Source organism: Nerophis lumbriciformis, linkage group LG20 (genome assembly GCF_033978685.3).
Source record: "Nerophis lumbriciformis linkage group LG20, RoL_Nlum_v2.1, whole genome shotgun sequence".
Classification (NCBI taxonomy): domain Eukaryota; kingdom Metazoa; phylum Chordata; class Actinopteri; order Syngnathiformes; family Syngnathidae; genus Nerophis; species Nerophis lumbriciformis.
The window spans coordinates 4,037,329-4,049,314 of NC_084567.2; the positions used below are offsets into that span (position 1 = coordinate 4,037,329).

The window sequence follows — 11,986 nt, forward strand, 5'->3', positions numbered from 1 at the left end:
TATTTATTGCCACCTTTCCCAACTTCTTTGTCACGTGTTGCTGGCATCAAATTCTAAAGTTAATGATTATTTGCAAAAAAAAAAAAAGTTTATCAGTTTGAACATCAAATATGTTGTCTTTGTAGCATATTCAACTGAATATGGGTTGAAAATGATTTGCAAATCATTGTATTCCGTTTATATTTACATCTAACACAATTTCCCAACTCATATGGAAACGGGGTTTGTATATCAGTGTGCAGTGTCTCATGCTGCATTTTAAGTGGGGTTACTGATTGCTTATTTTACTCCTGTTTTACGTTGGGTGGAGGGGGAGGAGTCACAGCCCTGCTTTACCGTGTACCTCTTGCTTGGTATACTTGCTCGCCCCGGTATAAACTATTTGCTTGCCTAACAGAATTGTTATTGCGACATCCAGTGGTTGAATGTAGAACAGCATTTTCTTTCATTAACAATGCAGCTGAATTTTACACTTTGCAAACTCATTTCGCGGGCCGGATTGAACCTGTTATGCCCGAATGTCGAGGGAGGTGGGGGTTGGGTTGTGGGTGTTGGGGGTTAATTGTTCATATATCTCTGATTTGCACATCAATCAATCTGAGGAGTAAAAGTTGTCACTTTTTTTATGGGTAAAGTTACCCGGCATCACTTATGCGTCAACGTCAATTTTGATACATGTCAATGCAGTGAAAAAGGGTGTAGTGCAGGTTTTTGAGCGTGCACAAACTTGACACATGAGGCCCCAGGTCCCTGGACTGAAGAAGGAGTAACCAAGCACTTGAAGCATCATCTATCTTACTGTTCAGGAAGGTTTCAGATACAGAGAAGACATGGGGTCATGAGTGGATAAGATTATGCTTCAAATAATCCAAGTTTGTATGAATACCTCAGATATTTGTGAAAGAAGCAGTGAGGAGGTCCTGGGTAGGGTGGATGTCACCACATATGAGCAACATACCACAAACTAAACAGCTAATTGGTTATTTTCCCTTGTGTGTTCTTATGTGTTTTACTGTGTCTGTATTTTGTTGGAACCTTTTACAGCACACTGAACAACTAAATGGTTTTTTACCTGTGTGTGTTCTCATGTGTTCAGTCAAACGGTTCTTAATAAAAAAGTTTTACATGTTTTTTGACCTATGTGTGTTCTCGTGTGTTGAGTCAATTTGCAATTTAGAGAAACTATTCTACCACAAACTGAACAACTAAATGGTTTTTCACCTGTGTGTGTTCTCATGTGTTGAGTCAAATAGGTATTTCGATAAAAGATTTTGCCACAAACTGAACATTTATATGGTTTTTCACCTGTGTGTGTTCTCATGTGTCGCGTTAAACGGCAATTTTGAGAAAAACTTTCGCCACAAACTGAACAATTAAATGCTTTTTCACCTGTGTGTGTTCTCATGTGTTGAGTCAAAATGCTATTTTGAGAAAAGCTTTTGCCACGAACTGAACAATTAAATGGGTTTTCACCTCTCTGTGTTCTCATCTGTTCGGTCAAACTGCAATTTCGAGAAAAGCTTTTACCACAAACTGAACAATTAAATTGTTTTTCTCATGTGTGTGTCCTCATGTGTCGACTCAAACAGCTATTTTGAGAAAAGCTTTTGACACAAACTGAACAATTAAATAGTTTTCACCTGTGTGTTCTCATGTGTTGAGTCAAATGGCAATTTTGAGAAAAACTTTTGCCACAAACTGCACAATTAAATGGTTTTTCACCTGTGTGTGTTCTCATGTGTAGAGTCAAATTGACATTTTGAGAAAAGCTTTTGCCACAAACTGAACAATTAAATGGTTTTTCACCTGTGTGTGTTCTCATGTGTTGAGTCAAACTGCGATTTTGAGAAAAGCTTTTGCTACAAAATGAACAATTAAATGGTTTTTCACCTGTGTGTGTTCTCATGTGTTTAATCAAAGCGCTATTTTGAGAAAAGCTGTTGCCACAAACTGAACAATTAAATGTTTTTTCTCCTGTGTGTGTTCTCATGTGTTTAATCAAAATGCACTTAACAGAAAAGCTTTTTCCACAAACTGAACAATTAAAAGGTTTTTCACCCGTGTGTGTTCTCATGTGTTTAATCAAACTGCACTTAACAGAAAAGCTTTTTCCACAAACTGAACACTTAAATGGTTTTTCACCAGTGTGTTTTCTCATGTGTTCAATCAACCAGCTTTTTTGAGAAAATCTTTTACAACAAACTGAACAATTAAATGTTTTTTCTCCTGTGTGTAATCTCATGTGTTGAGTCAAATTGCTATTTTGAGAAAAGCTTTTTCCACAAACTGAACAATTAAATGGTTTTTCACCCGTGTGTGTTCTCATGTGTTCAGTCAAATTGCACTTAAAAGAAAATCTTTTGCCACAAACTGAACACTTAAATGGTTTTTCACCTGTGTGTGTTCTCATGTGTTGAGTCAAATTGCCCTTTTTAGTAAAACTTTCAGCACAAACCGAGCAGCTCAAACATGTTTTACCTCTCTTCTTTGTAGAGCATTCAGAGTGTTTGTTGTTAGTGTGAGTCCTCATATCACCTTCACAGTCTGTGTCGCTGCTCAAAGTTACTTCAACCTCGTCTTCAGCCTCACTATCTGATAGTGGAGCTAAGAGGTTGTCTACTTGTGGTTTCTCTTCATCATCTTCAGTCTTCACAGAGAGAATACTCAGTGGAAACTTGGTGTAATCAGCTTCCTCTCGTCCTAGAAGACACTCTCCCTCCTGAGTGATGCAGAGTTCCTCCTCTTCCTTTTTAATGCAGGGTGGTTGTGGAGTCTCCTGCTTCAAAGTGGAGCTCCCCCCTAACTGAGGGGAAACTTCTTCTGGATTACCGATCAGCTGCTGGACGTCTGCAAGACACAAACAACAAAATCACACTTTCTTCTATGTACTGTATGTGTATGTGTAGTAGGGTTGTACAGTATACTGCTACTAATAAAGTATTGTGGTACTAATCAATTGAAATCGGTACTATAGCACCTTTGAAAAGTACCGGTACCGTTCTTTCATCTGAATGAAATGATGGTGACTACAGAGCAGAGGCGCATGATGTTGAGTGTGTCAAAACGCACACACAAAGTGCATACAAGCAATAACATGGTGGAGAGGAAGAAAGGCAACAAAGGACAATTCTACTGGTTAATAAAGAGGGTGCGTGAAGTGCAATATGGAGGTATTTGGGCTTCTAAACTAACAATAAAGGTGACACTTTAAACAGGGAGCCGCCGCTCTGCACCTTTCCTGTTTGTGGGCTCCCAGACCGTGGTCGAGGAGCACAGGGGAGACGTTCCCTCCAGGGCCCATGTTGTGTCGGGGGTAACACTGGGTCCATAAAGCTCCGCTCTTTGGTCAGAAGGACGAGGCCGTCGATTAGTTTCAACTTGCTCACTTTATTTATTATTTCCACAGGGCACAACCGGACATCCACCATGCTATTAACACTCCTCAAGACTACGACAAACAGCGAATGCATTTAGACTGGCAAAGCAGACTATCAGTTATTGTCTGCGATGTATGTCGAGCGATTACTCAACGTGTAATTTTGTAATCCATAACTATTGTGAAGCCATGAAGTGGTTGTGGCCGTCAAGTACGACCGCCAAGTTGAGCCTACAAGCACAGTGTCCTGACCAGATATCTAGATCCCTAGATTGACTGTTGTAAAATGTTCTTTATCACATTGTTTACTTTCACACGTCCATTAAAGCTATGATTCATGTATGATGGCTCAGGTGTGATTCACTACAATAGTCTAACAGCTGCTGATGGTGAGGCAAGCAAGGTTTACTGTTCAAAGAAACGTGGCAATAGTCGACATTGAAACACAGGGTAAGGATACACTTCCAGGTCAGAGGTGACTATGACGGGCGCATTTTTTTTCCGCGCTTGCGTACTCGGTCAAATTGCGCCGGCGGATGGAGGGGGGAGGGCAACGTTCCCTCTAAGGTGCGCACAGCAAATCTATGCCGCGCACAAAATCAAATCCCACTCTAAGCAAGATAAACAAATAATTAGTTTTGTATGATATTGCAATGCAACTGTGAGTAACAGGTGACAAAAGGCGGCCACAACAGATAAAACAATGTTTGTCAACACTGTTAAAAAATTGTAACGTATGTGGAGACACTTAAAGGAGGACAGGAATTCCATCGGTCCCTTTATTTAGCAAAATTGTTTGTCGGCCATAACCACACCAAAAACAATGTGTAAAATACTTTTATCTAGCAAAACTGGTCGTTGCTGTGTCATCTATTATATCAACAGCAGAGTCTCTCTCTCTCTCTCTCTCTCACACAGGCAATTTAGCGTTTATGGCCACTAGAGATGCGCGGATAGGCAATTATTTCATCCGCAACCGCATCAGAAAGTCGTCAACCATCCGCAATCCACCCGATCTAACATTTGATCAGAACCGCATCCGCCCGCACCCGCCCGTTGTTATATATCTAATATAGACGATGCAAGGCATTAGTGAGGTTATAAAGCTTTTGCCTGTTAAAGAAAGGAGACTGATCCAATGCAGGGCAGACATTCGCGTGCCACGCTGTCACGACCCAGACGCACACCAGTGCGCAATCATATGGGAGCCGCGCTGAGCGCACCTCCAAGCGCGTCTCGCTGCCGGCGACGGCCGGGTATATGGGCCCGACGCTCCAGCGCCATCCATTTTCAGGGCTAGTTGATTCGGCAGGTGGGTTGTTACACACTCCTTAGCGGGTTCCAACTTCCATGGCCACCGTCCTAGCTGCTGTCTATATCAACCAGGGTGAGCCCCACCCCTTTCGTGAGCGCACTGCGCGCGGAGTGACCCCTGTTACGCGCCCCCGGCAACAGGGGTGGCGGGCAGGTAAGCTGCGCGGGCGGAGCGCGCGGAGTGACCCCTGTTACGAGCCCCCGGCCACGGGGGTGGCGGGCAGGTAAGCTGCTTACCTGCTGCGCGTGACGCCGGCCGCGGCGAAGGCGGACGAGGCGGGGTGTCGGTGCGGTGGGCGCGGTGGTGACCCTGGACGTGCGTCGGGCCCTTCTCGCGGATCGCCTCAGCTACGGCTCCCGGTGGGGCCCTCTCGGGGGAAGGGGCCTCGGTCCCGGACCCCGGCGAGGCGTCTCTTCTCCGCTCCGTAAAAGTGTCCATCTCTTTTTTTTTCTTTCTTCTGTTGTGGCATATGCGGCAGGTGCCTGCTCGTTTTTCGTATGTGGGTAACAACATTTAACTATGTATATATATTTCCCAATTGGTTTAACTGCCACCCGCCTGAATCTATTTAAAATCTAATTTTTTTTTATTTCAACCACCCGACCCGACCCGCGGATAAAATCGAATTTTTTTTAATTTCATCCGCCCGATCCGCGGATAATCCGCGGACTCCGCGGTTGTGCCCGCAAACCGCGCATCTCTAATGGCCACACAAAAAGTTGGACAACTCCAACACTACACGTAAAGTGTACATTTCAGGTCGTTTTACTATGACTCCTCAATCAGTGTGCTTATTCTACTGTCATTTGTTAAAGGGGAACATTATCACAATTTCAGAATGGTTAAAACCATTAAAAATTTTACCCATCACGCAATATCCCTAAACAAAAGCTTCAAAGTGCCTGATTTTAACCACCCGTCCATTTTCTTGTGACGTCACATAGTGAAGCCAACACAAACAAACATGGCGGAAAGAACAGCAAGCTATAGCGACATTAGCTCGGATTCAGACTCGGATTTCAGCGGCTTAAGCGATTCAACAGATTACGCATGTATTGAAACGGATGGTTGTAGTGTGGAGGCAGGTAGCGAAAACAAAATTGAAGAAGAAACTGAAGCTATTGAGCCATATCGGTTTGAACCGTATGCAAGCGAAACCGACGAAAACGACACGACAGCCAGCGACACGGGAGAAAGCGAGGACGAATTCGGCGATTGCCTTCTAACCAACGATTGGTATGTGTTTGTTTGGCATTAAAGGAAACTAACAACTATGAACTAGGTTTACAGCATATGAAATACATTTGGCAACAACATGCACTTTGAGAGTGCAGACAGCCCAATTTTCATCAATTAATATTTTCTGTAGACATACCCTCATCCACGCTCTTTTCCTGAAAGCTGATCTGTCCAGTTTTGGAGTTGATGTCAGCAGGCCAGGGGAGCTAGGGTCGATATTCTTGATTATCTTCGGTGGCATAAGGGACGGTGTGAGCCAAGACATCCAGGGGGTTTAGCTCGCTCGTCTGCGGGAACAAACTGCCGCCATTGCTTGCCGTGCTACCGAGGTCCTTTGTCCCTGAATTGCTCACACACTCCGGCAGATTCAATGGGGGTCTGGCGGCAGATTTCTTTGACTTTATGGTTGGAAATGCATCTGCTTTGAGTGTCGCAGGATATCCACACATTCTTGCCATCTCTGTCGTAGCATAGCTTTCGTCGGTAAAGTGTGCGGAACAAACGTCCAATTTCTTGCCACTTTGGCATCTTTGGGCCACTGGTGCAACTTGAATCCGTCCCTGTTCGTGTTGTTACACCCTCCGACAACACACCGACGAGGCATGATGTCTCCGAGGTACGGAAAACAGTCGAAAAAACGGAAAATAACAGAGCTCATTTGACTCGGTGTTTGAGAAAATGGCGGATTGCTTCCCGATGTGACGTCACGTTGTGACGTCATCGCTCCGAGAGCGAATATTAGAAAGGCGTTTAATTGGCCAAAATTCACCCATTTAGAGTTCGGAAATCGGTTAAAAAAATATATGTCTTTTTTCTGCAACATCAAGGTATATATTGACGCTTACATAGGTCTGGTGATAATGTTCCCCTTTAAGAATGTTATTTTTTGAATATTAATCATGAAATGATGTTACAGGACTACAGAATTGCTAATCAAAATATTTATTTTACGGACAGAAAGTTAATAAACACTGCATCTCATGCAAAATGTGAATGTTTTAAGGGGAACTAAACGTGATCTCTGAAAGGGGTACCGTATTTTCCGCACTATTAGCCGAACCTAAAAACCACAAATTTACTCAGAAGCTGACAGTGCGGCTTATAACCCGGTGCGCTTTATATATGGATTAATATTAAGATTCATTTTCATAAAGTTTCGGTCTCGCAACTACGGTAAACAGCCGCCATCTTTTTTCCCCGTAGAAGAGGAAGTGCTTCTTCTTCTACGCAAGCAACCGCCAAGGTAAGCACCCGCCCCCATAGAACAGGAAGCGCTTCTTCTTCTACTGTAAGCAACCACCCGCCCGCGTAGAAGAAGAAAAAGCGCGCGGATATTACGTTTCATTTCCTTTGTGTGTTTACATCTGTAAAGACCACAAAATGGCTCCTACTAAGCGACAGGGATCCGGTTCATGAAAAGACGCAATCTCTCCATCCGCACACGGACTACTATTTCACAGCAACTGCCTAAAGACTTTCAAGAAAAGCTGGCTACTTTCCGTGCATATTGTAAAAACAAGATAGCTGAAAAAAAGATCCGGCCAGAGAACATTATCAACATGGACGAGGTTCCACTGACTTTTGATATTCCTGTGAACCGCACTGTGGATACAACGGGAGCACGTACGGTGAATATTCGCACCACAGGGAATGAGAAGTCATCCTTCACTGTGGTTCTAGCTTGCCATGCTAATGGCCAGAAACTTCCACCCATGGTGATATTCAAAGGGAAGACCTTGCCAAAAGAGACCTTTCCAGCCGGCGTCATCATAAAAGCTAACTCGAAGGGATGGCTGGATGAAGAAAAGATGAGCGAGTGGTTAAGGTAAGTTTAAGTTTACGCGAAGAGGCCGGGTGGCTTTTTTCACGCAGCTCCGTCCATGTTGATATACGACTCCATGCGCGCCCACATCACGCTGGTTTTTAATATATTATTAAAGTTTGACTGACCTATCTGACTGTTTTTTTGACATTCCTTTAGCGCAGTTAGATGCGGCTTACAACACGGGGCGGCTTATAGGTGGACAAAGTTTTGAAATATGCCGTTCATTGAAGGCGCGGCTTATAACCCAGGGCGCCTTATGGTGCGGAAAATACGGTATCTTGTCTTTGCAATCTATTCAATTGAATATAAGTTGAAAAGGATTTGTAAATCATTGTATTCTCTTTTTATTTACACAACGTGCAAACTTCACAGGTTTTGGGTTTTGTATTAAGAATGTTAATTTAAGCATAGTAATCATGAAATGCAGTTACCAGATTAGATAAATGCTGATAAGAAGTATGTAATGATATATTTTACAGACACAACGTTATCCACTATATCACATGATTGTGCTACAGCCCACATCTCATTGTGCTAAATGTGAATATTTCAAGGGGAACAAATCGTGATCTCTGAAGGGGTACATGTCTTAAATTATTTTACAGCAACCCCCCAAGACATACAACATAAAGCTCCTGAAAACTTTTTTTAAAATTTCCATTTAGATGAATTAATCATTTAGATTAGAAAATAGTATAATGGAGATAACTGCTGTTATTTGATTAATAAAACATTGAACTTGTTATGATGTCAGCTTATGTTAGATCCACTATGGACTGGACTCTCACACTATTATGTTAGATCCACTATGGACTGGACTCTCTCTATTATGTTAGATCCACTATGGACTGGACTCTCACACTATTATGTTAGATCCACTATGGACTGGACTCTCACACTATTATGTTAGATCCACTATGGACTGGACTCTCACACTATTATGTTAGATCCACTATGGACTGGACTCTCACTATTATGTTAGATCCACTATGGACTGGACTCTCACACTATTATGTTAGATCCACTATGGACTGGACTCTCACTATTATGTTTGATCCACTATGGACTGGACTCTCACTATTATGTTTGATCCACTATGGACTGGACTCTCTCACTATTATGTTAGATCCACTATGGACTGGACTCTCACACTATTATGTTAGATCCACTATGGACTGGACTCTCACTATTATGTTAGATCCACTATGGACTGGACTCTCACTACTATGTTAGATCCACTATGGACTGGACTCTCACTATTATGTTAGATCCACTATGGACTGGACTCTCACTACTATGTTAGATCCACTATGGACTGGACTCTCACTATTATGTTTGATCCACTAACTATTATGTTAGATCCAATATGGACTGGACTCTCACTATTATGTTAGATCCACTATGGACTGGACTCTCACACTATTATGTTAGATCCACTATGGACTGGACTCTCACACTATTATGTTAGATCCACTATGGACTGGACTCTCACTATTATGTTAGATCCACTATGGACTGGACTCTCACACTATTATGTTAGATCCACTATGGACTGGACTCTCACTATTATGTTAGATCCACTATGGACTGGACTCTCACTATTATGTTAGATCCACTATGGACTGGACTCTCACTATTATGTTTGATCCACTATGGACTGGACTCTCACACTATTATGTTAGATCCACTATGGACTGGACTCTCACTATTATGTTAGATCCACTATGGACTGGACTCTCACACTATTATGTTAGATCCACTATGGACTGGACTCTCACACTATTATGTTAGATCCACTATGGACTGGACTCTCACTATTATGTTAGATCCACTATGGACTGGACTCTCACACTATTATGTTAGATCCACTATGGACTGGACTCTCACACTATTATGTTAGATCCACTATGGACTGGACTCTCACTATTATGTTAGATCCACTATGGACTGGACTCTTACTATTATGTTAGATCCACTAAGGACTGGACGCTCAGAATATTATGTCAGACCCACTCGACATCCATTGCTTTCGGTCTCCCCTAGAGGGGGCCGGGGGGGTACCCACATATGCGGTCCTCTCCAAGGTTTCTCATTGAACTTGTTATGATGTCAGCTTTGGGACATTTGTGATGCTGGGGTGGCGACAGCGTGCATGTGTGATGTTGCTCACATGTCGTCCAAGGAATGCTCAGGGAGTTTGAGCGTTTGCTCAGACACATGAAAAATTAGAGGGAACATTGGGGGAGGGGGTCTTAAACGGTGGCATTGTGTGTGTGTGTGGACAAGGATAAGGTTAGGTGGGATACACCCTGGATAACCTTAGCCTGCTTAGTGTAGAAGGGGTCTTAGAGATGGTGGTTGTTATGTCCACTCAAAAATCCATCCAATAACTTGATGGACTCGATGTTTAAAGGGGAACATTATCACCAGACCTATGTAAGCGTCAATATATACCTTGATGTTGCAGAAAAAAGACCATATATTTTTTTAACCGATTTCCGAACTCTAAATGGGTGAATTTTGGCGAATTAAACGCCTTTCTAGTATTCGCTCTCGGAGCGATGACGTCACAACGTGGCGTCACATCGGGAAGCAATCCGCCTTTTTGTGGTCCAGTCTTCTCTTCACGTCTCTTACTCTTCCCCAACATCTCTTCTTTCACGTCATTCTTTTCTTTACACAAGCGCTTGTTTTGCTCTTCCACTTTCTTCATTTGACTTTTGCATTCTTTCATCTCCTCTGATGTGAACTCCACTGCCTTCTTCAAGCTAACAATCATGGCGGCTCTTTCTTTACGTTCTTCAACAAGGTCGGCTCATTTCGTCTTTAAGGGCTTGAAATGGTTTTCAAATGACAAAACTTCAAGTCACTCACCTTCATCTTTCGTCTTTATCTCCGTTGGTGATTTGCTGGAAGTTGATTCTCTTTCATGTTCTCTTTTAGCGGACGTCGCCATCTTAGCATAGCAGTAGTCGTCCATCTTCTATCACGTCTTCAATCTTCACTTCACATATCGCTCCAAACTCAATGCACGTTTCGTGGCTTTGGAAAATACCAATTGAGATATTTGTTGCTATATTTGCTGTGAATCATATGACTTTAAGATCGGGAATTCGAAGAATCTCCGAACAACCATACCATGCGGTCTTCCTCTAGTTGCTTGGCTTCAAGTACATTTGCGCATGCGCTAGAAGCCCGCCACTTCCGTTTCCTACTCCACAGCAGTGTTTTTTCAAAATAAACGCATTTTAATCTTGTTTTAAAACTGGTTGGCAAAAGTATCTAACATCAAATAATGGACAACTACTGTTTGAAAATTAAAAATATATATATACAAGCACGTGCACAGACTTTTTCCATGGCTGTTGTTCAAACCAGAAAAAGGCCAAACATCGAAGAAAAAAAATCATACATTTTAAACACTACAAGAAACACAAATATGTTTTCAATCCACTTAGTTGTTTTAGTTAAAAACCTTTAGAAAGTCAAATGATTACTCTGAATAAAGAAGAAAAGCACTAAGAGTGTAGATCTCCACCAGGACCAACCCTATTGTTCACGTGCTACTAAATTGTGTGCCATCTCACCAGGCCCGGCCCTAACCAATCTGGCGCCCTAGGCAAGATTTTAGGTGGCGCCCCCCCCACATCGGCAGTGAAGTGTATATACTCACAAGAAACCGAATAGCTTTGTCTTTGACCTTTTTTTTTTTTTTACTTACAACTATACCTAATATATAAAGGGGTGGACAAGTGACTATTACCTGCAGGGCAAACATTAGCTAACCAGAAGGCAATAACAATGTAAACAAAAAACACCTGCTTAAAAGATCTAATACAAATGTCCCTGAGGAATGTAAGGTGGGAGTACTGTAATTAGCTAACGTTACATTATTATTTTCCATAACAATTTAGCCCCCTCCACAATATTAACCCGACGTTAAAACAGAACTAGCTATTTATTGATTAGCAATTGCCGAATCATGTAACATTAGCTTAATGCTAAAAAGCCAGGTTACTATCACATTCTATAACAGACAAATCATTTCATGTAGGCTAACGTTACCTACCTGCTACCTCTGTCTTTTCTCGTTTCTCCTCCTCTTCTTTTCTCTTTTTTCTTCCCTGGGCACCTGACAGTTTTGGCCGTTTTGACATCTTGTGTTGATTTTTTGATGTGGTGACGTCCAAACAAGAGTCATGATACGGGAAGGGAGGGGGCGCACCGTGCG

The 11,986-nt window shown here is 42.4% G+C and overlaps 1 protein-coding gene across 1 annotated transcript; it reads right to left on the minus strand.

Annotated features, from left to right (window-relative positions):
* Positions 1-696: 696 nt before the first annotated feature.
* LOC140679620 (uncharacterized) lies at positions 697-10,886 on the minus strand. The gene is made up of 2 exons (XM_072915428.1): positions 10,630-10,886; positions 697-2,847 (listed from the first exon to the last, which is right to left on the minus strand). Exons 1-2 carry the CDS (start codon positions 10,733-10,735, stop codon positions 1,637-1,639), a joined length of 1,317 nt encoding a protein of 438 aa, XP_072771529.1. The 5' UTR covers positions 10,736-10,886; the 3' UTR covers positions 697-1,636.
* Between the last annotated feature and the right edge of the window lie 1,100 nt (positions 10,887-11,986).

Excerpts from the sequence above, each read along its gene's own strand:
- LOC140679620 (XM_072915428.1), bottom strand. The coding sequence starts at position 10,735 with ATGGACGACTACTGCTATGCTAAGATGGCGACGTCCGCTAAAAGAGAA. Across the intron at positions 2,848-10,629 it reads GATAAAGACGAAAGATGAAG|ACGTCCAGCAGCTGATCGGT; the intron begins GTGAGTGACTTG and ends TGTGTCTTGCAG.